This window comes from Callorhinus ursinus, unplaced genomic scaffold, assembly GCF_003265705.2.
Source record: "Callorhinus ursinus isolate GAN/ISIS: 27379988/994484 unplaced genomic scaffold, GSC_fseal_2.0 scaffold15, whole genome shotgun sequence".
NCBI classification, from domain to species: domain Eukaryota; kingdom Metazoa; phylum Chordata; class Mammalia; order Carnivora; family Otariidae; genus Callorhinus; species Callorhinus ursinus.
Window position 1 is genome coordinate 472,417 of NW_027397077.1, and position 27,589 is coordinate 500,005.

Sequence of the window (27,589 nt, forward strand, 5' to 3'; positions counted from 1 at the left end):
TGCAGGGCCACAGAGCCCTGTGCATAGGTAGTCCTCCTCAGCGAACATTAGCAAATCATACCACACATGGCCCTTCCAAACAGGAGCCCAAGAGCAGCAAACCTTACTGACTCGCCCCACAGGACACGGGGAACCTGTCACCACCAGCCCCACAACCTGTGGCAGCCCCCGCCATCCCCCAAGGGCTGCCAGGATCCAGCCTCATCCACTCCCAGAGCTCCTGCCCCAAAAGGCACCTCCCCTCTTCCAAACCACAAAGCCAGGGTTTCTGAAATAATTCTGCTTCAGCTCGTAGCTTCTGTGGCCTGGGCTGATGACCAATTACAACATCGGTGACATTTTCTAAGGGGAGTTGACACTTTCCAAGGTTCCAGTCAACTGCCTTCCATACCACTGCCTTGGAGGAACAACATACCTGTTTCAAAAGTTAGCAGCTGTGAGAGTATCACCAAACCCTCAATTTTGAAAACACAAGTCAACTAAAATAAAAACTCGCACACACCTCATACTCACAGCTGAACCCCTCACAGGACTCGACCAGTCAGCCCACGCCAAGCTGGTGCTGCCTCTGCCACAGATTCCTACCCATCCAAACTCTACCTATTGCCAGGTCTCATGACCCGCAAGGGGAAAAAGCACAAGTTCTCAAAGAGGAAAGGACTTCAACAACCCTCGGCCACACCTCACAGACCCAGGAACCTGGTGCCAAGGACCCTACCTAGAAGGGCGCTCCTCCCCCAGCTGTGCAGAAAGTAAGGCCAACCCACCACCTTAACCCTGGCCAGGAGCTTTGACAAGCTCACCCTTTCCTAGGAGAGTAGCTAGGCAGGGGAGAGCGAGCAGGGCTGCGAGCAGCCCACATGCTTCCTCTGTCTTCCCTGAGCCTTCACCCCCACAACATTCCAGCGTGTCGTTCACCCTCCTACTTGTTGTCCGCAGGTGCCCCCCACCTGCAGGAAGGCTCCACAAGAGCAGGGGCCTTGGTCTTATTCACTGTCACCTCCTCAGTGCTTAGAACAGTGCCTGGAACAGAGTAGGGACTGGAAAAGTGAGTGACTGAATGAATGAGTGAACAAACGAACAAACAAAGGGATAGATGAATGAGGTCCCATTTTACTATCCTCAGTTGAGAGGCACCATGTTTCTTCCAATATTACAAGTATCTCAAAGGTCTCCCTCTGTGGCAAGTCGGAATCTGCTGTCACCAAGTTGGTGTCCAGAAAGCAAACATGCCGTGTCCCATTTCTAGCTGTCACCTGCACTGGTCACCCACCTCCCGAAGGTCATAGGAAGAGGGAGGTGACTCTCAGTGGTCTTCACACATCCCTACAAAGAACAAGGCAAAAGGCACCATTGTCTGGGGATTGGGGGCGGGGGGGGGGGGGGGCAGAGGGAAAGCCAAGGCAAGGGGGGGTGTGTGTGGCTGTTCTTGTCCCCTGAGGCTGTGGCTGGGGTGGCACAGACTTTGTTACTCCTCTAGGCAAAAATATTTGCTCAGCAGGACTCAATGGCTTTGGGGAGTCTTTCATTTTCAATACAGTGGCCTGGAAGTTACTACAACCACAAATATTTTCTCCAACTTACCTTCTTGGCAACCCTGAAATTATTCCAAAGGGTTACATAAGGAGGGAGAAAAGAAGCCATGTGAGGTTTTTGCAAAGCCAGACATAAAAGGAACACGGAAACCAAACATCACAATCCACCGTGGTAACTCGAGTGACAGCATTATCCCCAAGGTGGTGGCCCCGCGTGGCATGGCAGACGAGTGGAAGGTTGCTGGTAGAGGATGAGGACACAGTGGAGGGTCCCCACAGCTCCCGAGGCCACTTGCCACCAGGAACCAAATCAACTGTTTCCTCCCCACCTTCCCTGCTGGAGGCCTCAAAGGGGAACGCCACCCGAGGGCTCAACAGCAGCCCAGGGGGCTGGAGCGGACTCCTGCAGCACTTCCTGCCTCGCTCCAGACTACCTGCCTCTCACAGGAGGGCAAGGGGCAGCAAAACTGACCCTGGGGCCAGGAGCCTGCCCCATGGCTGAGTGTCAGAGGACAAGGCCCTGCAGTGAGCCTCAAGGTCCCCTTTACCAAGGTCCAAGGAAAGCAGGGGCCCCGGCTGGGCTCCAGGAGAAGCCCTGCAGCAGCTTTTCCTTGTCTTAAATGCTTGCAGGCAAAGAATGCTGAGCAGTACTGGGAACAGAGAGGATTTCGCTTTTCACTATATTTCCTTCTACGTTATCATTTGCTAACATCACTTCCTCAATATTTTAAACTTATTTTTTGACGTGTTGTCTTAAGTCTGTTTTTTCCCCTTTTCATCCTCACCGTACAGCTGGGTAACCAAACACAGTCGGCCACAGCAAGAAAAAATGCAGTAGTGCAACTGAGGGAGGAAACAGAAGGCAGGATTTTACTACAACCCACGATAACACTAAAAAGGATCTCTACCTGTCACTACACCAAAACGGCTCTGCCTGGGAAACCTGTCACCAAAGCCTAAAGCCGAGGAGCTGTCAGCCTGGCCACCTCTCATCTCTCAACAGCAGTTCTTCCGGGCAGCCCCTCCGAAGCCTCATCTCCCTCCACCCAGCGATCCTCGAGCCCCAGCCCCACATCCTTCCCTTCTGTCTCCACTTCAGGGAGTCCCGGACAGTCCCACCTCAGGCAGCTCCAAATGTGCACTGCAAGCCCAGGTGCCACATCTGGACCCCACCCGCCCACCTGGTGGGTATTCTCCCGCATCTCCGAGGCACTCAGGGTGTCCACAGGCCATGGCCAACTCCCCCGCCCACAACAGACCCTGCTCCTGCAAGACTGTGTGCTGGGAGCAGCTGCACGGGCAGAGTAGACGAGCCTGAAGCCCATTAGACAGGCCCCTTTTTCCTCCCCTGCGGCAGGCACTGCACCTCTCAACAAACCCACCCACACTAACCCCTAAGTGTGTCTTCTTTACACTCTCATTTCAACCCCCTGATACAGCGGGCCTGAGCCCACCTCTAGCCAACTGTGACCGGCGCTCTGAACATGCCTGCATATGGCTCCATAACTCTTCACGCCAAGTCTCCTCAACCCCTTTGGTTTTCCTCTCCTCTGAGAGCATCTTCCGAGCCCCCATCTTTGTAACATGTGTGTCCTTGAACGCCCAACAGCCCAAGAGGTAGATACCAACATGGCTCAGGTCTGACCCCAAAGGCCAAACTCTGCAGCACTGTCTTCCCTGAGGCCCTAGCATCCCCAATGACGAGCCATGGCAACGTTTCTGTGGGTGACTTTCCCAAACTCGTCCCAAGCAAGCGACAATTAGGCAGTTGAAACTGCGTTACAGATGCTATTTTCTCTTTTCATTTAACCCTTACTTCCTCCTGTTGCTACATAATCTTTATAATGATGATTTTTTTTAAAAGATTTTATTTATTTTTTGACAGAGAGAGAGAGACAGCGAGAGAGGGAACACAAGCAGGGGGGAAAGAGGGAGAAGCAGGCTTCCCACTGAGCAGGGAGCCCAATGCGGGACTTGACCCCAGCCAGGACTCTGTGATCACGACCCCAGCCAAAGGCAGACGCTTAACGACTGAGCCACCCAGGAGCCCATATAATGATGAGGTTTAACAGCTCAATGTTTCATCAATGCATCATAATTTCCTTGACCTTCTCCAACTGCTGGACATACCATCTCCTTCTGGGTTCTCCTACTGCAATCAATGTTGAAATGAACATCTTCACACATGCAACTGCCTTCTCTCATTTTTCTCCCAGGTATTACAATTTGCTCCAAGGGTCCAAATACTTCAATGGCAACTGGTATTGCCCAACTGTTTTTGACTCTCAGCTTACACAATGCGATGACCCCATTGCCAAGGGGAGGAAGAAAGCAAAGGGTCCCAGAGAGGTGGGCCCACCTGCCTGACAAAGCCGCACGCAGGTTGTCCGGGCTGTTATCCTGCTCTCGTCAACCATCCATCAGCTCTGCGTGAGTATGGCAGTGTGTCTCCAGATGTTGGTGGCCAGAGGGGGAAGGAAAGAGGACCCAGTGCAGGCGATCCTCCAGGTCCGGCACTGAAGCCACCTCCCTGCACAGACATACAGAGAGAACTGGGCTCCCGCCACCCAGCTGCTAGGGAGACAGGCACATTATCAGTGAGACTGTTCCTCTTCCCAATAGGGCAATGACATGCCTGCACGGACGCGATGTCACAGGGCTAGGGACATTCTTGGGAATCTGGGCAAGCCAGGAGGCTTGAAGCCGAAGTAACAGAAGCAGATCTCACCCCACCCTGACATCACTTTCTTGTACTCCTCCAAAAAGGAACGGGGGCGATAGGATCTGGGGTGGGATTTCTAGAGACTCTTCTGGGTATGTTCGGCAAAGTGAGGCCCTGAACAGGGTATGATGGCTTGCTGTCCCTTCCTGTCTACCCCACCGCTCAGCCAGTGACCCCTGTGTGGCACACCATGCTACAACCCCAAACCTGAAAACAACTAGCCATGAACTGAGTCAGCCTAAAGCAATGCAGATTCAAACCCCACAAGAGGACGGAAACTCCACCACGCGGTCTGAATCCCGTACACTGTGCACCAAGAGACTAGCTAGCCCTTTCGTGCCCATGTGATGGAGGACGTCAGAGGTAACAAGTACCGCCAGGCCCATGAAGACAGCTAGCATGAGCCCTTGAGCATGTCCACCAGACATCACCCAGACGGTGGCAGCACCTGGCTCCCCTTCTCCGGGAGCTCTGAGTACTTTTAGGACCTGTGAACAGCAGGTGAGCCAGAGCCTGGGATGACAACCCTGGCCGCTGTTCCCATCTTTGTGCCCAGCATTACCAGCTGGCGGCCACAATCTCTATTCAGAGCAGCCTCAAAGGCAGGTTTAATTCTCATTTCACAGATGAGGAGACAGAGGCTCAGAGAAGTAGAACTTGCGCAAGGCCAGATGAGGTGAAGCAAGATCTGAACCCACACCCGTCTGACTCCAAATCCAAGGGCTCTCTCTGGTGCTGCTACCCTATAAACTGCATCCTGGTATAACAAATTTTCTAACGTTTCTACTTTTTAAAGTCTATCTTGGCAATCTATTTCTTTGGAAACAAGACGTTAACTTCCCACTGTTGCTTAATGTCCATATATTTAAGATTAGAAATTGGAAGCAACCAACTAAGATAATCACGCATATACAAGCATTAGGACAAGTTCCTTTTCAAAAAAGTGACACTGAAAACACTGGAGAAAGCACACTGAAACTGCCTCCCCTGAGTCTGCCCTCTCCAGTTCCCACTGGCGCAGAGAGGTGCCCCTGACTCCATGAGCTTCTTAGGGCCCTGCAGCCATCATCTGTCCCATAGTCCTGTGGTGTCACCACATGGCCACTTTCTGAGGCTGTTTTAAAGCTTCCTCCTTGGAGCGACCAGAGCCCAGGCCCGTCCCAGACCTAGGCCCAGGCCAATCCAAACACAAACTATCCCTTTTGATCCAGGTCCCATGTGGGTTCTGGGGACACAATGGTGAGGGGGCCCTGCCTGCCTCATAGTCTTCATTAACTCAGCAGCACCTGCTGATAGCATGCCCCACATGAGAACCCTTGTTTTTCTCTCTCCCAACACAGCAAATAAAATTCACGAAACCTGTTACCACTGAGAAGTCACATCAACAATTAGCATCCTCTGCACACCTTCTGACAGCTGCTGAACTATGCAAGCTGCATGGCACTGGACAACAGTCCCAGTCTCCTGGGCTGTTCCAGAGCTAGGCCCCTGGCTTGCTGCCCCACAGCCCCATGGGTCCACAGACCCCAGGCCACCTGCAACACAAATGATGAAGATGACATCACTTCCGACACCAGCACATCAGGCCTGCCAAGCTATGTTGATCATCTGTAATAAGCATTAGAACTAACTGCAAGGGAGAAAATGTGCTAACAAACATATCAGTACGAGTTCAGCAGTAGCTGAAAACTCAGACACTTAATGAACAGAAATCTAACGACTGCAATAAACAAAACAGAAGTAATAAAAAATACACTATACCGACTGCAAGAAACAACTGATACCAAATCCTGGATCCCACTCAAATTTCCTGAGCCCCACACACATCCCCAGAAAGCTCCTGGAGGGGGGTCCGTGCCACCCTGGACCCTGAAGCAGGAAGAAGCCTTGGAGAGAGATCGCTCTAGTCAGGCCAGGGTTCCAAGTGCCACCTGAAGGCTTACGCTTTACACTTTTCCCACTTCACTCTTGTCCTGAACAATAGTACCTGGGCTTTGGGAAGCAGGTTACATTTTTTCTAGTACCATTACAATAAATGCACAGCTATCAAACTAAAACATGTTTGGGCACCTGGGTGGCTCAGTCGTTAAGCATCTGCCTTCGGCTCAGGTCATGATCCCAGAATCCTGGGATCGAGCCCCGCATCGGGCTCCCTGCTCCGCGGGGAGCCTGCTTCTCCCTCTCCCACTCCCTCTGCTTGTGTTCCCTCTCTCGCTTTGTCTTTCTCTGTCAAATAAATAAAGTCTTTAAAAAAATAAAACATGTTCACCTCCAACAAACCCATAAAGCCCTTCTCCATGGCGGGCAATACTGATCCCCCAGCCCACAGCCTTTATTTATTGGCGGCCTCATCAACTCACAGAGGAGCCTGAGTCTCTGCCCCTCCAAAACAGATGCCACACATCTCACAGAAAAGATCGTAAATATGACACAAAATATCTCCAGGCCCTAGAGGAAGCAGAAGAGTGGGACTTCTTCTGGGCAGCAGCAACAGGAGGGAAGAGCAAGACCATGCTTATATTAAACACTTTTTCTGACCCTAAATCCCACATTAAGGTGAGGAGAACCAGAAAAAAACCAGTCAGACACTGAAGCATTTCTGCTTCTGCCAAACTCCTGACCAGGGGATCTTCTCACTCCTCCCTGTTTCCCTAGGACTTTGGTTGGGGCCTCCTCGGGGGGGGGGGGGGGGGGCCTTTCTTCTGCCCCCCTTCCGGGCCCTGTTTTGGGCGGGTTTGGGGGGGGGGGGGGGGGGGGCCTGTCCTCAAGACCTGGCTCACAGAGAACCATCCTGGTGGTGGGGACAGGCGAGTGTACCAGCAGGGCTCCAGGGAAGGCACTGCAGAGAGGTCTTCATGAGCATGAGGCTCAGGAGGGAAGAATGGGGGGTGCAGAATCATAGGCATGCACAGATGCGGAACGGGGGGAGGTAAGGGGCACTGGGAGGCCAGGAGAAAGAGGCAGGCAGAGGCCTGCTATGCCAGACATTGGTTTGGGAACTCCAAGCTCAGCCTGCCTTGTAGAAGCTGAGGTGCCCCACGGGTAGGCGGTGGAGGGGGATGAGTTGAGCTGCAGTTCCCATCTCCCCTGAGGAGTGTTCTGAGCCCATCTGAGTCCCTTGGCCAAAGTCCCTACTGCCCGTCTGTACCCAAAGCCCCTCCACGTGTTGCTGGCACTGCTTCCCTTCTCCCTGTCAGCCTTGGGCTGGAACTGGGGTTCTGCTGTAGCACCCTGCCACGGGGCAGGGCCAGTCACTTCAGGCCTCATCTGTGCCCTGGGGGGACAGCACCATCCAGCTCATAGGTGCTCTGAGGACTGCAGCGTGTACAAAACTCACGCCCTGGGGCCCTATGCGGGAGTCTCTCCACCAAAGGGCACTAAGCACCACTTGCCAAAGGGGCACCGGCTCTGTTTCTGCCTCCCTCTTGGGTAACACTGGATTCCCCACCAGGCTGAGTGAAGGAACAGCAGATACACCCTGCCTGCCCTTCGCTGATCACTGACCAGGGCCCCTTGCTCCTGAAATTGGATCTGGCCTCACAATCTTCTTTAAACCCAGAGCTCAGGGCAGGTAGACCACTGAGCACTGGCGTGCAGGGGGAGCATGGCCTACCCTCTTCAGTTATACCCAGCGATCTCCCCCTCCCCTGAGTTCCTCTAACTGCACATCTGCCAACAACACCCAAAGGGGGCCCCTGCCTCTCTGAGTGTCTGACCGAGACTCTGAGACACACAAACACTCAATACCACACATGCCACGTACATACACACACACACCAGACCCCAGACTCTGAGACACAAAAACACTAAATACCACACATGCCATATACGTGTGTGTGTGTGGGGGGGGTACACACCCACACACCCACACACCCAGACCCCAGAGGCCCTGTCAGAAAGTCCTGGCCCTGCTTTCTAAGCCGCAATCAGCTCCCCAGGTTTCTTGCTTCCAAGGCCTCCTTCTCACTGCAACTCTAATAGTGCCCCCCCACCAAGCATGAGGTGGTCTCTGGGTCCCCACCCCCCAGTCTGTCACTCCCAATGACAAGCCTGCAGGCACTGCTTATTGTGGGAGCTTTGCCTGGAAGATGTACTATGAAGAGCCTCAATAAGGCAAAATAGGCACTACTTGATTAAGAAATTCTTACTACACACAAAAAATTAAATTAAAAAAAAAAAACAGAAAAAAAGAAGAAAGAAAGAAAAGAAATTCTTACACACATAGCTCTACAAATTACTATCCAAAGGGGTCAGGCTCTATCAGCCCCTTTTTAAAGGGAGGAAGTTAGGGCACACCGAGGTCACCTATTCTGCCTGAGGTCACACAGCTGGGTTGGGGCCCCAGCAGCCTGGCAACCAAAACCTGGCTCTTCACCGCATGCTCCACCACCTCTCCCAGAAATACACAGATAAAGCGCAGCATGGCCTTGAAGGCACTCCCGGTGCGACTGGCTGGGCAGGCAGGCAGGCGGGGCTGTGGGCTGTTCAGGATATTCTGAGGCCTCCAAGGAGCGGGACGGAGGGCGTCTCTGAGGAGACCTGAAGAGTGAGCAGCAGTCTGCAGGCCAGACCAGGAAGGCGAGGACTCGTCAGGTCAAGTCGGGAGCAAAGGGTCGGGGGCACACAGTAGCACAAGTACAGGGAACACCAGATGAGAGTGAGAGGAGGGCCATGGCAGGTCACATAATGGACCCCAGGCCACGCTCAGAGCAAGGAGTGACACGCTCAGATCGGACTGCAGTTTTAAATAGCTGGATCCAACTGCCTGGCGGAGAGCTCAGAGCTGAAGCAGAGAGAAATCTGTAGGTGCTGGCCGGCCCCATACAGTGAGATGGTGACAGGCAAGATGGGGTGGATGTGAAATGAAGGGGGACCCTGAGGCAGGACCCAGGGGCTCAGGGCTCATCTGAGGAGAGGGACAGGGCAGGAAGGGAGGGATGCAGCTGGATGCCAGGAAACTATTGTGGCACTGTCCCAATGACATGTGTCCCTTAGCTCACTCACTTCCCAAGGTTCTGAGCACAGACTGCTCATCGGCCACCCGTTTCACCTACCCTGAGATGCACCAGTGTATCACTAACCACTGAGAGACAAATGGTGCCAATTCACAGCCTGACCCCAGAGACATTAAAATGTGACTGAAAGGAACACACCTCACTCCTCAGTCCTCATATCCTGAGTGCTCAGAAGCGGGCAGAGGTACACGGTCTCCCTCACGCCCAGCGTGACATCTGGGACCAGGTGCCGTCCCCAACCAGCCCCTCCGTTCAACCATGTCTGAACAGATCCCAAGGCTGGCAGCTGGGATCCTCCCACCCGGGCTGGGGAGGCAGCTGCCACACCTGAATGCCACATCTCCCAGGCCAGCCCGCCCACAGCTCCACCAGCAACCTTTCCACGCTCCATTCAAAAACAGCTCTGGGGCCCTAGTGAAAGAAGCCTCAGCACGCCTGAGCTCCTGGGAGGTCCTTCTGCCTGGACTGCCCTCCCTCCAGTCCTCCCCCTGGTTCACCCCACCCACCTCATCGACCGGCATTCCTCTGCTCCTCTTGTGCACTGAGCCACTACACCCTGTCACCCTGTTCATGCTCACACAGCACTGTGGCTGACAAGTGCCGCATATGCAACTGGATGGGGCAGCCAAAGGAGTGAAGGGGCGGGGCATGGAACCCAGAACCTTCTACTGTAAGGTCATCAGCTTCTGTGTCTCTAAAAGGGGGCAATTGCCCTCCCGTGGGATTGTGTGAGGATCTGCCCAGTGCATGGTAAAGTGCTGGCCAACTGGGGGTCCCGATCCGTGCAATGGGAATCATTGCAATCACCACCTCTCCGGACTCCTGCTAAATCAGATGTGCTCCTGAGTGCTTGGGGGCTTTCCTGAATGCTCAAGTGACATATGACAGGGGCTGCAGAAGATCCAGGGCAACAGACCTCAGCAGTCTCCCCGTGAATAAACAGCAAGGCCTTAACACTGGCTGCTTCTGTGTGTCAGGGATAGACATGACCTCGGGCTCCACCCCACACCTGCCCTCTCACACCTAAGCTCAGCTTTTGAGAAACAAGAGCAGGGGAGAGGGATGGCTTGGCTTCAAGGAAGGTCTTGGGCCCAGTGAGGCTCCAGGCAGTGCTCACAGGGCCCTGTGGCAGTGCAGGATGCTGCCTCTCCCTGTTCCCCATCCTTCCAGCACCAGCTCTGAGCAGAGCTACGGAGGAGGCTGCCCGCTCTGCCCTGCCCACAGGGGGCCCCTGCAGAAGTTGCCCCGTCACATCTGCCACCGCGAAAACCAGCACTCCACATGTTTCTGTCTGAGAGACTCAGTGGAGACATGCACACAAATACTCCCATAGCACTGTTTTATTAATAAATTTTGGGAGCAAGCTCCATGACAATGAAACAGATATGATCACAGAATATTATGCTGCAGTTAAAGGAATGAATTATATTCATACATAACAAAGACAGAGAGCCGGGACATGCTGAGGGAAATGAGCTGCCTTCAAAATGACAGACTTGTGTGCCAGCATTTATTTAAAAACCATGCATGGTGTTCTAGGATGTATCTCTACACACAAAGACATACTCCAGACTCATGACAGTGGTTCCCTCCAGAGTGACAGAAGAAACTGCATCAGTGACAGAGGCCAAAGTGGCCTTAGCTGTAACTCAAACACTTAACATTTTAAAAGAAAACTGTATTTATTGCTTGTGTACTGACAGATCAGTGAAAAGAAAAGGAATCACAACATTTTAGGCAGAGGATAGGGCGAAGGAAGGCCCAAGAGCACAGGCCACACCTGGATGTGCAGGCTGGGGAGTTCACCAAGGATCTGGGGGGCTCTGAGTCGCCGGAGTTGGTTCTGCAGAGGGTACATTCTGGATCTGCAGGGGGCTGCACATGGGGGCATCAGCTTTCAAACAGAGACAGCAGGGCGTGGAAGGTGACTCTAGACCTGGTTTGCCAGAATACATGTTTACACCTGTTGTCCAGTGTAACTTTTAATAGTGTCTTGTTCACTCTAAAAGTGTCCTGGTATGGAGGATAAGAAATACAGTCGCCCTGGCTATGGGGACAGGGAAGGAATCACAGCGAGGCCTCCTGACCTAGACACCATCCACCACCACCTCCTGCGTTTACTGCAGGCTCCACACTGTGCCGCCACTCTAGGGGCACTGTCCCACAAAGTCCCAGAGCTGCACTGGCGTAGAGCATTCTACAGATTCAGAAACAGAGACTCAGAAACAAGATTCCTGCTCAAAGTGACACAGCCCACACAGAGTTTGAATCCCCAGCATGGGCAGGACTTTGGGCCAGACCCTGGGGTCCTGAGACTGAGAGGCAGCCTGCAGGCCAAAATGACCCACTGAATAAAAAGAAGAAATGGGTGTAAAAGAGAGTGCCCAGGAGGCTGCCTCACAGGAGGAGGTACAGGAAATTCCACTGGCCTCTGCCAGCACCCATCTGCAGTAAGTGTCCACACATCCCCCCCAGACAGCGAGCAGCTGCAGATGGGACTGGCACAGGGCACCAGCCGAGAGATGGCACCTCCAAGCTGCCGAGGCGGGCCAGGAGCAGAGTCTCCGTGCTGGCGCCGGCTGGCACTCCCAGAGAGGGGAGGGGCTCAGAGGAGCATTGGGGATGGAGGAGATGCCAGGGTGACAGAGGAAGGGGTCAGGTGGAAGAGGCCCAGGGAGAAGAGCACCAGCCCAGATCCCACAGTGCCAGGAAGGACAGAGCCACAGGGCTCATCCTGCCAATGAAAGCCCCTCGGAAAGAAAACAGCTGAAGGCCGCACGGGGCTCTTAGTGACAAAGCACCCTTTCACATGTCTTCTTATCCAACTCTTAGCAAATCTGTCATTCAGTGGGGCCAGCTCTCCTCCTTCCTTGCTCACCTAACTCACACACACACTTCTTCACTTCCGTCTCCCTGCAAAGGGATGGGTGTCAGATCACCAGCCCAGCAGGCAGCTTGACAGAGCGCACGGGTGACTCCACCTCATCCTTAGCGGGTCACCAGGGCTCTACAGGCCTGGGCCCGCCTGGGCGCGGGCGCGTCTGGAGGCGGCAATGGATTGGTTTCTCGGGGGCTGCTACCCGCTCTCCTCCCTACAGGACCAGGGATGTGATGGCTTTGGGACTGGGTTCCCAAAAGCACAAACACCTTCGCCTAATTAGGAATGACACAAGTCTGCAAGCTGGGCCAGTCCTGCCATCTCACTGACGTGGCAGCATGACTCTCTGTAAAGCCGGGATGTGGGGGGGCCCTGCAACCAGCAGGGGAGGGACCACTGAGCCTCTGGACTCTCTGAAGCTGTCTGGCCCTGTCAACGTGGCCCGCACCATCGGCACACAGCAGTCTCAAGACGCACTGGGTTTAGGTTTCATTCTTTCCTTTTTTGAGGGAGTGGAAACAAATATAGGCATTAGCCACGCTGAAACCTAGAGCAACTTTTATGGCCCAGTGGGGAGGTTAGCAACAGCGACTCCTTGATCTGGGAGGGGAAAGTAGCCAGAAGATGGAGTTGCTCCATTCCAGTGGGCAGGGCACCCCACACACACCCAGAAGGAACGCTTGTCTCTAACATCAAGGAAACCGTGGACGGGGAAGCCCAAACCCATCTGGACTGCACACTGCCAACCACTGCAGCCAGCAGAGACCAGACACGAGCGTTCACTCAGCAGCTATCTATTTACGGGGAAAATAAAATGTATTGCGCACGTGGTGAGGAAGGAGGAAGTCAGGGAACAGAGAGAGCTTATGGGACTTCCACACATGTCAGGGAAGGCCGACAACAGACAGGCGAACAGGACCATGTGAGTGTAGCAAAAGCTATGAAAAAATAACCATGCGGCATGTTACGGGAAGGCTTCTGCTGACCGCTGGGCCAGGAGAGGTGGGCACCTCAGCCCCAGAGGCTACAGAGAAGCAGGACAGCACAGGATCTGAAGAGTTCTGGCCCCACCCCACCGTCAGGCAGCTGGCTCACCGCACGCCCCTGAGGGGCTCCCAGCACAGCCTCTGACCCAGGAGAGCCACACCAGCCGGCCGCCCACTGCAAAGGCAGTGAGGGCCAGCTTGGACCAAGAGCCTGTGGCCTGCAGCCAGGGTCCACACTGGCTAGGAGGGGGCACTCTACCCAGGACTGGGCTGGAGCCCACTCACACCAACCCACGAGAGCCTGGGGTGAAACTTCCAGGAATCTTGGGGGCCAGCCGTTAAACACAGCCACTGTGAAAAATGTAATGACAGAGGCTCACAACGAGCTGTATTAAAAACAAAGATGAAATACAACTCATAACCTCCTACTTATTTTGCCACGTTACTATTATCTAGGTTTTTGAGTTTATTCATGACTATTGCATCCAAAGGGAGAAAATGGTGTTCTACTGAGGCATCTCTTCCCAACTCCATGTGTGGTGACATCATGTTAGTGGCCAGAAACCAGCCACAGTGAAAGTATTTACACCGTGGAAATTGGCAAACACTACAAATCAGGGCTTAATCACTCCTGGGCCATATCCAGTCCAATGTCTGTTTTTGTAAATAAAGTTTTTTTTTCATTTTATATTTTTTATCAAGATAAAACTCAAATAACATAAAATCAGCTATGTAAATAAAGTTTTATTGGAACACAGTTATACCCATCCATTTCCATATTGTCTATGGCTGCTTCTGTGCTATAAATAACGGCAGAGTTGTGACAGACTCTATGGCTCAAAATATTTACCATCTGGCCCTTTACAGAAATAGTTTGCCAACCCCTGGGTTTAGATTTAAGAAAGTGATGGAGAAAATGTTAATAATGCAGATTAAATTTAAAAGTGTGTCATGCCTGTAGCCATTACATTAGGAATACCACAAAGGAACAAGGAAATAGCCTTCTAGTATTTGAAAACTATTATCTAATTCAGCATTAACATAAACAAAACTATCAATCGACATTCATGTCAGAACTACACTCATAAGTTAACTACAGATACAAAAGATCAAAAATCAAGGAAAGCAATCTGTGAAACAACTGGTACACAGAATTGACAATAAAGAGGACTGTGTATTCTATTATTTGTGAACTGTATACTACCCATCCTGTTTGTCAAATGTATAAACCTACATGTATACGTGTATGCATACTTTTTTCCAGAAAAGGCCAGTTGCCAAACATTTACTGACACACCACAGAGTAAATTAGTACATTACTTCAAAGAACCTGAAATAAAGTTTGAATGAAATGAAAATCCATTTGCATAATTACTGTATTTAAACATTACAAGCAAACATGAAAAGAGGGAAGAACCTGGATTCATTAGATATAGCGATTCTTGCCAATTACTGAATGTTTACTAAAAATTGGCTTTAAGTTTCATCACCTGCACATGCAAACAGAATTTCTCTACCATGATTGTTAGAGTCAAGTGAAAAAATCCAACCTAACATAACAGAAGTCAGGTTCATGGACATAGCACTCCCTCTTGTAAAAATTAATGACATTACTTAGAAAGTCAATACGAGTTAATTATTTTACACATTCCCTAACGCTTTATCCTTCATTTTTCTCATAATCACACTGAAGAAATGCCACGCTCGAGTATTTCCCTCCAGTCCCACTTGGACTGTTCCCCCAGAGCACTGTGTGGACACCATCATTTCCTACGCGTGCCATGACGAGAGCATCTGGCAGCAGCGCGACACAGCAAGGAGGGGACGGGACTCTTTACAAGGGGCGGCCAGGAGAGACCTGAAGGAGTCTGATGGCCAGATCTGAGGACACTCATGAATGAGGGACAGGGAAGTACACATTGAGGATAGAAGGAAAGAAGGGTCCAAGTCACAGAGCACCTGTAGATGATGATAATAAGGAGTGGGATGTCTGAGTGCACAAGATCTTAACTGGCAGAGTGATGAGGTCTGATACTGGTTTGGAAGGAGCAAGAAGGAAGTTTCCCAAGAGGGAGATGGCCAGGCACACAACAGAGATGGAGAAGAGACATTCGGCGGTAGAGCCGCTAGGACTTACAGATGGACTGGACACAGTAAGGTGGCAAAGAGCAGGAAGCACAAACAGCAGGAGTTTACGAGAGCCACGGGCCTGGCTCCACTGACTGCGATGAGTAAAACCCACAAGTCCGCGCACGTCCCCTTTGTCCTGGTGGGCTGGAGCCCAATCCTTTGAGAGCACGAACGGGACCGGCGGCCCTGACGAGGGCAAAGCGTCGCATGCCGCTGCTCTGAACCTCCCGGATACACTCGAGAAAGAACTCTACCCTCTCTGCTGGTTGCAGTACACACCTCCCCGCGCCCACTCCACATCTGATTGCTCTCAATAGTTCTCGAGTGCTCTTCAGGCTAAAGCAGTCTACTTTTATTTTCATTTTTTTACTGTTTAATTAAAAAGACAACGGAGCATAGGCAAAACAAAAAAGAAACACAAGTGTTCTCATTTTATCCAAAACTCTAGTTTTTGTGCCTTTCCTAGTTGTGCTTGGCTGACAAAAATACTCCTTTTCTTCATCATGGCAAGACTTGCCCATTCTTCCACGGAGCTTTCAGGACTGTCCTTCACAGCTCTATGCTACTTGCCTCTGTCGATGCACCGTGTTTCCTAAGCTTCTCCCATGCTGTTAAATTAATGGCATCAACAATCATTAGTACATGAATTTATCTATTAACATTGCTATTAAAATTCATCGTGTACCTGTTAATAGACTACTAGGAGCAAAAGGGCACCAACGAGGCTGTGCCTCTCCCTCCACAAAGACTTTCCAGAAGGCTGACCTAGGAAGTCGCTCCTGGGTCCTGCCAGCAGGGCACTGCGGGATGAAGCGGGCAGAGTGGGAGACAGATTCGGAGATTTAAAACAGCAACAGGGTAGCCTGAACTTGAGTCTTGATTCCCTGCCAATGCCATTCTTCCCACATGTTTGAGCACAAGGTATATTTTCTGATTACTAATCACATCAACATTTCTCTGTCCGGTGATGTCTCTGAGATCTTAGGACTGTTAGTTGTGAATACCCTCTCCATACAGAAAGGACGTTGCTTCCTAAAGGCGATTTCACTCACAAATTCCTATTTTGATCACCCTCGTCCGCAAATGCAGTACAAAGGGGTTCAGAAAAGTCCAGACAGGTTTTAATCCTGACTGGGAGTTCCAACTGAAGCACCTCTTCCAAAGAAGTGCGCCTTTCGTTCTACAAGTCTGAGATTTTATTCTACAACCTATTTCTTCCTGTTTCCCACCCCCAGGGAGCTTTTAGAAATGTGTAAAATTATGCAATGCTGTCTGGTAACTGCTCACTGCTCACACTAACTAAAGGGAAGACTATCTTTGAGAAAGAACAGCATCTGTGAAAACCAAAGTTAAATATCTACAATAACTCATCCAGGAGAATAACTGCTCCCGCCCCCATTCCCAAAGAGGTGGGGGAGGGGCTTGTGCACGCCCAGTGCCCAACATGCCCTTCAGTAGGGTTGGGCTTGTTTGGTTCTCACCATATAGACGACAGCAAATATTTGATGTGATTTGTCCAACGACAAACATCTCAGAGACAGAGCAGTAGAGATTTGAACCCAGGTCTCTCCAAAACCTTTGAACATTAAATACTGTTCTTTCTTTTTTTCTGTCTGTCCATCTCTCTTTTTACTTAGGAGGGAGGCTCAAAGGATTTCTATTTGATTGTTAACTGCATTCATCAACCCAGACTTAAAGAAATGAGAAGGCTTTCTTCTCCACAAGACAAGACCTCATGAACGGAGCAGATACGGCTCAGAGGCTCTAGAGACATTGGAAAAACCAGAGCTGTCTGGCTGGGGCGGGGCTGAGATGAGTGGGTGGCAAGGGAGGGACAGGAGCCCCATTCTGCACCCCTATGCTAGCCCAGGTACAACCATCTCTCCCACTTCCCATGTGGAAAAAGACAACACAGCCCCAAGCCCTTACACAAAGCACAAGTAATCTGAGGCCCCAGCAGTATGCTGTCTAATTCAGGTGGTCATTAAAATTAAACAGAAATTTAGATGTCAGTTCCTTGGTCTTACCAGCCACACGTTAGGTACTCGCCACCCATGTGCAGCTCAGAGCTACCACACTGGACAGCACAGACACAGACCATCTCCATCACCAGGCAGTTCTCTGGAAGGAAGGAAGGACCTCCGCAGGGATTCTCATACACCCCTCTCCTCTCTGCAGGCTCGCAGTGTTGTCTCAAAGCAAATGCTCTGAGATCAGCTATGCAGTGGCCAGGTCACTAGCCACCTCATCCAGCTACGCCTTCCACTCCTCTATGAAACGGGATAATACCTAGCAGAGAGAGAGGACACCTTAAGAGCTGCTGCTTTTGTCCTCCTATTTCTTCTATTAAGGCCGGAAGATTAAAAAATAACCTTTATGAACTCCATCTGCAGGTCTATGGTCACTGATAGGATTATTCTCCCCTTTCTGCGTGGCCTCCAGCAAGGACAACCTCCCTCCCTCTTTTGTTCACCTATCACACAGATAGTACCCATTCCCTCACGGTCATCTTGGTGACTCAACAGAAGCTGGGCATTGTACCAGGCACCCACATGCTCAGCCTCTCAGGACACCACCACCGGGTAATGGTAATGGCTCCAATAGCCCTGAGCCACAAATAAAAGAGACTGAGCCTCAGAAACAGGAAGTGATTTGCCCCAAGTCCAGGCAGACAGAAGCAAGAGAAGGACCTGAAGCTGCTGCTCTCACTGGCTCCCAGCTGGTGCTCAGTGTTCAGAACCCCAAGCAAGGGGGACTCACCCTGGCCGGGGCCTTACCCACAAGAGGGAGGAAACCAGTGCTCTCCTGCAGGGCTGGGCCTAAAGGGCTCACCACCTACTAAAGGGGCTACACAAGTACAGCAACACCTAGAGCGCCCTCCCCTTTCCCTGGGTCCTGTCACTCACCTCCAGAATCCCCAGACTCCCTAGAACTATGGGACACACATGGGACAGGCTCGGTGCCTGAGTGCTAACTATGCCACTGTGGTTCCAAGAGAACCCACATACCACCGGAGGACCCCGAGAGGCTGAGATCTGGAGAGGGAGGGCCAAGTAGTCCTAACAAGAATGAAGAGTTTTCCAGGGAACCAGCCACCCCAACCCTGATACTTGTGAGCTGAGCGGCTGCCCTGCCCAGGCCCCACTAAACCTGAACTTTTACCCTCAACCCAACTCAACCCTCCCCAGTTAGGCACTGCTTGTGCTTGTCTGTAGTTTGAAATCAGAGATGGACCCACATCAGTTCATAAACTGGTCACTGACCCTAACAGAACAAACAGGCTCACTATGCACCAGCAGAAGAACCAAAGTGGGTGGGGGGGTGCAATACAGGCATGTCAGATTAAAGGTGCTGTGGGAAAGATCAGACCAGGACACCAGAACAGCCAGAAGACGGTGCTCCTGAGATAGCTGGCACTGGCCTTGCTGGCGGAGGCACCCTGGGCCCAGAGAGGCAGGTAGGAAGTGAGGAGGGAGGGGAAAAGAGGAAGGGTGGACCATCCAGGTGTGGGTACACTAGCAGGTCAAGAGCTGACTGATGAGCAACTGAGCACAGTGGGAGCAGCGGGGGAGAGAGGACGCCTGAGCTAGACTGGAGCATAATGTGCTTGGCTGATTCTGCCTAGACTCTCTTGATTACAAGTAGCAGAAAAGCCAGCTCAAAAGGGCCTCATCCAGAAAAGAAGCCACTGGCTCACTTAACTGAAAAGTTCAGGCAGGGCTCGCCTTGGGCCAGTCAGGTCATGGTGACTTAATCCTCCCTCAACTCCCTGGGCTGGTCTCACTCCTGGGCAGGTTGTCCCCAAGCAGGAGACCCTAGCAGCAACCTGCTCATATCCTCTCCCATTCATGTCCCCCCCACCCAACCACACCAGCAAAGTGCTAAAACTTTTACAGGCTCTGATTGGGTCACAGGCCTATCCTCAACCACTGGCCAGAAGATGCAGCCCTGTGATTGGCTAGTTCCCAGTACTAATCATCCAATAGGCATGGACCAGAGGGTAAGGACAGGAACTGGCAGCGAGAGGGGCTGCCCACTACTGGGCCTGTGAACTGTTAGCTGCCATGTATGTTGATACCCAGGGCACTTAGGATTGGGGCCACATTCCATTCTCAAGAGCCTTCCGAAGCAGCGTATGTACATCCTCCTGAGAAAATGAAGGCTGAAAACCTGACCTCATCCAAGGCTGCAGGAAAAAAAAAAAAAAAAAAAAAAAAAGATTCCAGTTTAGTCCTGTCTAATGACAAAGCCCAAGTTTTCCACCCAGAGAAAGACTGTCTTCTCCACTATATGCTAAAGAACCCAGACTTCACCCAGCCAGCCACACAGCCCCAACAGAAGGGATGAAATGTCTGTGTTTTGGGACATTCACTCTTCAGCTGGTGTGGGGAGGAGAGCAGGAGGCTGACCAACTGCTAAGCAGCTGCACTAGACCTCCCTGGAGATCCCATTTTGCAGGAAGGGGGCTGCCACAAGAGGGGGAACCCCAGGACAACTCTGAGGTCGCCTGCAGAGTGGTGGCACCACCAACCACCACAGAGCAGCATACCAAGGGCAGGAGGAAAGAAGGGGCCTCCACTCTAGAATGGGCTGCTTGCACATCCAGGACAAGAGTCAGCTAGAGAGAGAGGGTTCAGGTGCTGCTGGAAGCCAAGGCTCTAAGAGTACCTGGGAAAAGCCTGAAAGGCAGATAGGGCATTGGTAGTGCTAGGCAAAGCCAAAACACTCAGGGATAAGGAGGCACATGGACAGAGAGTTTAGAGAGAATGGAATGGCCAACACAGCAAGGTGCAAGGGGAACGGGGGACGATGGGAACCGATCAGTGTTAGGCGTTAGGCCTCGTTCACTCCTGCAGAGGTGCAGTTAGCACTAACCCTATAGCGGGGAACTGAAGACAGCACGATGACCCAGGAAGACAGCCCGGAGCGACAAACAAAGTATATTTTTGGGCCCAGGGTCAGCTCATCTCACAAAGCAGATGATGCCACTTCCTATTTCCCAATTTGGGGGAGCCCACCTCCCACCAGACAGAAAACCATGTTCACTGTAATCCTAACAGGAGTGTCATCCCCAGGGCGACAAGCAGGTGCCCACTCCCCTCTAAGTGGAGCTGACAGGCAGGTTTACCAGAAACCCCAAGTCAGTCCCACCCCCGACCAGTGTCCTTACCATTTCTGTCCTGCCACACGGGAGAATGACAGCAGGCTGGGGGGCACCTATTGTTTTTGTCTGAACCGCAGACCCTGCTTCTACATGCTCCTCCCTGACTTCCTGTGGACACTGCCATTTTCTTACAAGGCCCCCTTCACCTCCAAACCAAGCCAGAGTGATTCTCCAGTTTTCAAACTGGAAGCAAGAGAGCGAATCCCCTCTTCTTCAATGGCCTACCTGTCAAGAGGTCAAACTTGAGCTGCTGCATTTCCCACCACGTGGAAGAAGTCTGTCCATAAGACAGACAGACAGACACACATGTGCTCACAAACACCACTCTGACTCAGTGATGGGGTGAGGGAGGTTACAAGCAAAGGAAGGAAAAGCTCACATAACACCTGGGAGGGTGATGTTTCTGCCCTTTGATGAGAAGTTAAGTTCCTGCATTCAGTGGCAGCACTGCCTTGTCACCAACCTTCAAACTGAGAATTGTAAATGCTTGAGAAGTTCCTCTAAAATAGAAGTGAAAGTGAAATATCCATTCACAAAGCTTTGCTCCCATGATCATACCAAAAACGTAACACGTGGCCCACTTCTGTCACTGCTAGGCTACCAGCATCCAGCAAGGGGCGGGGGGCAGGGGGCAGACATCACCAACTTCAGGTTGGTGATTGGGGGTGGTTCCCCCCCTAAAACAAAGGAAAGGAAAAATGGAGAAGGCCGTTAAAGATCATCTGACCCTACCCTTCTCAGTTAACCTAAGGGGAAGAAGCCAGGCCCGGAACTGCAGGTAGCAGTTTCCGGTTACCCAGGTTAACCAAGGGCAGAGGAAATGGGCAAGACAATCAGCTTTGAACAGACCATCCAGTGCCCATCCATTCCTCTGAGCCAAGAGGACAGAAGTCTGGAGAACTCAACTCTCGCCTGTTCACAGGGGCCACTTCCGAGCTACAGGAGGCCTGTGTGAGTCTGGGTCTCTGGACTGCACCACGTCCCCCTGCCTGGGCTGGGGGCAGCACCAGGAGAGATGACGGGGACTGAAGAAGAAGCAGCACTTGTTGGCAGGCTCTCCGAGACCCCCAAAGTGCTCCTCAGCCCAGGACGGGATCAGAAGCTGCACCCCAGCACCAGCGCTAACAGAAGGTAACAGAAAAGTACCCAAGTGTGACTACAGGCAAATCAGGGTCTGCGGGTACAACCAGGAGTGGGTACTCAGAACCCCGTGCTGTGACCTCATAACATCCAAACCATTCCATTGCTTACTCCAGACCTTACATTTTAGTAACACCCATTTTTGTATCTGGACCCAAGTCTCCCAGGCCAGCACCATGCCCAACTATTTGATGGTATTATCACATCAAAGAGCTGATTAAACTGGCATGCATTCAGGGGCATTGTCAGATTGCTCCCGACCCCATTACCCCCTCCCACCAACAGGACCCTGATGTTTCCTGGAGGAACCGCCTCTATTCTGGGCCGGTCTGGGTAGAACTACACCATGCCCAGATTTAGGGGTGCACCAATCAACACTAATTCCACCAAAGGCCAGAGAAGGCACCAGGAAATGTCTGCTGAAACTTCTGGAAAAGCATCACCTTCTCTTCCTTCCCCTGGATGATGGTCAAAGAAGGCGAATCCCCAACTGGGGGAGCTGGGAGGAAGACACCCCACTGTGTGAAGGGAGCACTACAGAAGAGATAGAGCAAAGCCAGGTCCTCACCTGAGAACAGACTCACCTCTAAGCCTGAGTGGCACAAGCCAATCAGCCCTTTTGCATTTACGTTCCTGTCATGAGCACAGTACGACCCTCCCTCTAGGGTTGGCTGGCCAAAAGAATTTGTAGAAGTAGAAGAAAAGTGCTCTGCTGGCATCTATCTAACTGAACACTTGAAGGAAATAATGTGAAACAATTGGCGAAAAGGGTAAACTGTTCCTATTTTATACCCTACACATAAGTGTCGCTCATCCACAGATAGCACTAAAAAGTCAGCTTGCCAACTGCTTGCCTGGCACAGCTGCAAGATGCACGGGGTAAATAAAGTTGGAAAGTGTCTACCTGAAGTGGATTCCAGAATGGCTGGCCTTAAAAAGAGGAGGGCAGTTAGCTACCTTCGCAATCACCTGGGGAAAGAGAACGTGGCCACGGCCCCACACTCCAACCTGAGCTGAGCCAGGGACCTGATGGCAAGAGGGGTCCAGAGAGCTAATAGAACTGGGGGGGAGGAGGACAAGAAGAACCCAGCCCCCAGGTGTGCAAGGAGAGCTGCGGCCAGCTTGGTGGATCAGGTGGCTACCCAGAACCAAGTGTGACCAGAGGTGTGGGTAGGGGATGGAGCCAAAGGTACAAGTATGGGCAGGGCAGTGGGGATCCCAGTGCCTGGAAGAGGGCTGCCAGGCCGCCTGCTGAGCTCTCAGCGTGAGCCGTAGTCACATATATACACGAGTCTTCCGTGAGAGGACCACAGAACCAGCACCCCCACCACAGAGTCAAGGCCGGCCACAGTTGGCCACCTATGAAATCACTCTGCACACCGTGCACGGGTGACGGGCATCTTCACAGCAGTCATGAGCTGACCCACCACAGGGTATGGCCTGGAAGAAGCATCACCCACTTTCTGGCCCTGATGAAACCCAGGGGAGAGGAGTGTCCAGGAAGGGTCCGGTTTGTCATGGGACCAAAGAGTCCCAAGGCAGCATTTGAACAATATCTCCAGGGTCCATAGACAGGGATCTAAGACTAAGAGTTAACTTTTCTCTGTCAGGGGTGAACAATGCCAGCCAAGAGACAAGCAGGAAAAAAACGCCTCACACCTTTTCCTCAGCCAGTTCAAGAGAAAGCACAAAGCATTTCAGGTACAACTTTCCTCCCAGCCTAGCATAAAAACATACCACAGACAAATCCAGCATGAGGATCCCGACTCCGGCAAGAGAGTGGAATGCCTACCTCGTACCTACTATGCTCTCTGAGGTGACATCTGAGGTGGCAGCAGGTGGGTGAGGCCTGGTGGGGGGTGGGAAGAGGAGTCCCAATCCCAGTGTGATACCTTCTAGGTGTGTGTCTACTGAGCCTCAGTTTATGCACCAGTACCTCCCTCCCCGTGTTGCTGTACGTACTAAATGTTTTGAATTTGTGAGAAGCACTGAAAAGTACCGGCCCCTAGTACCTGCTCCGTAAGTGCTGACAGCCAGCTCCTAAGATCAGCCCTTTTCACAGGAAGATCAACAAGCTTCTGAGCACCGGCTTGCTACGGAAGTCCTAGAAACATGGGGATTAACTCATGCTCCACTACCAAGGAGCGTGCAATCCCAAGGAAAATGTAATCAACAAGACCTGTTATCAGCAGGAATGTAGGGTTTTTAAGTTATGTAGAGTGCCTGAGGGCAACTGTCTGGGATAAAAGCAGGAAAGGTTTCTGGAAAAGGAGAGCAGTAGGGATGACAGAAGGCCACAAAGGTGAGTTGCAGAGGGTCCCATCCTAGGTGTTACACACAAACAAGGACGGTTAGCTTGCAGATTTAAGTGGGGGCTGTTTTGATGATAAGACACAACTTCATTTCAAAGCATGACTAGATTAGGAGTAGCTTCTTTCCTTGAATTTTCTCAAAAAAACCAGCTAAGAAAAGTACACCTGTCATTATGTGGAAGCTCCTGAGTATTTCTGATCATAGAAATGGATCCTGACAGGCAAAAAGGTTAGGAGCCAAGGCTAGAAGAGTCCAAAGGGAGAAAGGTTGTGGGAACTTCTATGGAAATGGAAACACGAAACTTAACATTTAAAAACACTTTGTATTTATGAGGTTAAACCTCAGAAGACACAGTGGAGTCCAAATTCCCTGCTGGGCACTGCTTAATAATGTGGGAGGCAGGAGACTGTCATTAAACCCACTACTTTTGAGCCTACCAGCACCGGGTATAGGCCCATAGTGTCCTCTGCAACACTAGAGAGGTCATTAATCTCTACTGTCCCCTAAAATGAAGACGGAGCATCTACTTCTAGGACTAATTCAGAGAACAAACCGGTATGCAAAGTGTTCCACGCTGTACCTGGCACATAGTAGGTGCTCTGTAGGCTGCAGCTGTCCATTTTACAGCCTCCAGTGGATAGAGACAGGAAACCTCATTGCAGTCCCAGGAGCATTCAAAGGCTTTCAGCCCCACCTGCCTGGCAGTGGCACATCACCTGATGTGACCCTTCTCCTTTTTTAGTGGGCTCCTCACACAATCACAGAACCTCCAGGAACTCGTGGGCAGGAGTCTGGGGGTCCAGATGGAAGGCCCAGGCATGTCTGCACATCCACTTGGCACAATGGTTCTGGACTGTCTCAAGCCAGCTCTGACAATAATCAAGAGCTCCCCCAAGTGCAGCAGGGCCTACCTCCCAGGCCCTCCTTCCCCCTCTAGGTTTGCCTCAGAAAGCCACACAGAGCAAACCTAACCCCAGGGTACAACAGCTCTTCAACTACTTGAAAGCAGACCCCAGGCCCTTCAGAGAACCTGATGCTTGCCCCCTTCCCATCCCACTGCTGAGAAGGCAAACTATTCAAGGATTTGCCAGCCATCCCTCCAAATTGTTTCCCTCAGGTCAGAGAAGAACCAAGAACAGACTTCCTGCATCTGACTCTAAAACTTATCATTCTGAAAACTCAAATTATGAAGTGTTCTAGAAGTCATTTCATGCTCTTCAAAATTCTGAACTACCTCTGAATAAGACAAGCGAAGAACTGTTCCATTTAGACCTAAGAGCTGTAGCCCTGTAAGACCACCCCTGCACCCCCCCAAGCCCTACCCCACCCCAGACTGCCCATGTGCACATTCTCTTCCTGTTCCAGGTCGCTCGAGGGCAGGGGCTGGGCACCTCCAGGTCTGAACCCCCCACACCCAAAACCAAAAGCAACTGCTAGAAATGTTTATTCAACTGCTGAGCCACCTTTTTTAGTTTTACCAGATTTCTCCATAATCAGTGTATATCAGTTGGTGACTGAAATGTTAGTGTATGGCCTCCCCAGACCTGGAATTCAGAGACCACTATTAACCAGCACATGCAGAATATTGGTATGTCTTCCTTATGCAGGAAATACCCTCTAGTTCATGGAATCCCCATGACAATTCTTGCTCAGTTCTACATGTGTGCCCTGAGAGTGAACAGGAGGAGTGTGGGCACTAGAAGGGCCAGGCTGAAAATGCACTGCCTATGCAGTCACTCGCCAAACCACAAACTCAGTCACCCATTCCAACAACTAGCTGAGGGGTCCCAAAGGGACCAGACAAAGGACAGCACAAGGGGGGGAGAAGGCGGCACAACTTCTACTGACAGAGACAAAGCCCCCAGCTTCCAGAAGGCGATTTAGAGTGGAGGTTGGGCAGGACCTGCCCAGAGAACTGCAGTCACCTAGGAATCGGACTGAGTTCTGGTTCTGGTTAAACTGGAGCTCTGTCTGAGAAGATGCTTAAACAGACACCAAAACTGAGGCACTGCTCCTTCACCTAACCCCAAGGCTGGCACCCTTGAGGTGCATGTCCTGCCACACGCAGCGACATCTTGAGCCCAGGAGCCCAGGTGACCATGGAGCATTTTCACATCTGTATCAAGACAAAGGCCCCTTCCCACAAGCTGACCTTAGACAGTCCTCCAGGCCTCTGTGACTTCCAGCTAGGACAATATTCTCTGATCACAACTAAAGCCACTTCTGAGGACCACCAGGAGACCTCTGCGAAGACAGAATGTAAAATCCACCTTCTTCTGAGGAAGAGAGTCAGTCAGAACAAGGACTTAACACCTGCTTCACAAGTGACACTTGTTACCTGCCTGTCCAAAAGTCATAAAATGCCACACTGCTCTCTTCAGACATCCTGGCCACATATAAAGAGCAAAGACAGGAATGTCATTGCACTTGGGCAACCAGAGTGATCAGAGAACATATACACGTTTAGATTTTAGATCCGCTAACACATTGGAGAGAATCAGAACCTACGGCCTTCTTTTTTACAATTTTTAACAATCCTCCTTTCGGCAGGATCAACAGTGTTTCAAGTTAACATCATAAGTGCCATAATCTTGAAGCAAAACACAAAACTGGCATACAAGACTTATAAAAAGTTCCATTATCAGTTGGTAGTTGCCACACCATGGTATGGTCTGGCCCAGGATTCTGTCCCTGCCAGAAACCTTAAGATGTTTCCAGGACAGGCTAATATCATCAACCTGTTAGATCTATCACAGGTAAATCTAAACCAATTTGTAATCTCATATAAACTTATGTGGGACAGAAAAGGCTCCCCGCATCTTTTCTTATGAGCTCAAGAACTGCCTCTCGGGCCTCTTCTGAAGCCATCTCTCCACCTTTGAGGGCAGTGTAGTGACATTAAGAGTTAGAAACAGTCAGTTAAACTTTGGGTAAGTCCCTAACTTTAGGGCAGTCACCTCAAATGAAGTCAGCAAAAACAAAAGCATCTTGTCCTCTCCTGGCCACAGGAGACACCCACTAAACAGCACCGACTGTCATCATGCTGTTGGCTTCTGCACCTTCAGGAAGGGGAGACCGGCTGCTCACTCCACCTCCTTTACAGCGCTGCTGGGGGGAAGCAGGAGACCCTGTTGAAGTGCTGCAAAATCACTTAAAGTATATACCTCTGTGTCGAGTTCCATTAGAATTTTGTTATTTTAAGAAGTTCACGGACTACACCTTGCATTAAAAGAAAAAACTTTTAAAACAATTCATGTTAGAATCTGAACCCTGGATCTGGAAGGAGCTTTATGGGTGCACACACCAGTTCCCAGTCCCACTTTGCAGACACGGACCCTGCAGCCCAGAGAAGCTAGGCAACATCTTAATCTTCAAATTCCCAGGTGGGAATTTGACACATTCCTTGTGTGTCTCTCTGTAGAGGCCCCTTGGCCTCTGACCACCTCCCATTTGTGCCTGATGTCTGCATAACTGTGAGAAACAAAGCAGTTTCTGAAGTTTCCTGCTGGAGAGCCTGACCACTGGGAGGCCTTTACACAGACATCTTTGGCAAGTTCAAGTCCCTTTTTCCCCTCAGTGCCTTCTCTGGCCTCTGGTCTGATTACAGAGATGCTCACTTGCTTTGAGCAAGGCCTGCCTTGTGCCATTATTCAACTTGTTATGGGGATGCAGTACCCACTCCACCGTCTGTCAGACCTATCCTGGG

The 27,589-nt window shown here is 51.2% G+C and overlaps 1 protein-coding gene across 5 annotated transcripts in view; it reads right to left on the reverse strand.

Annotated features, from left to right (window-relative positions):
* Positions 1-27,589, reverse strand: part of MED26 (mediator complex subunit 26) — a 53,142-nt gene that overhangs the window by 22,009 nt on the left and 3,544 nt on the right. The window contains exons 1-2 of one of the 5 annotated variants that reach the window (XM_073900935.1): positions 26,841-27,017; positions 26,036-26,127 (exon numbers count right to left, since the gene is read on the reverse strand). The exons of 1 other annotated variant lie outside the window; for it this stretch is intronic. Coding sequence is in view for 2 of the 4 variants with exons in the window: in XM_073900932.1 (XP_073757033.1) it covers positions 9,779-9,844 (66 nt within the window). In the remaining 2 variants the exon portion in view is untranslated. Of the gene's footprint in view, positions 1-9,778; positions 9,873-17,293; positions 17,541-26,035; positions 26,128-26,840; positions 27,019-27,589 lie in introns of those variants that run through there. 3 more of the 5 variants (XM_025885190.2, XM_073900934.1, XM_073900932.1) reach the window with 3 other exon arrangements.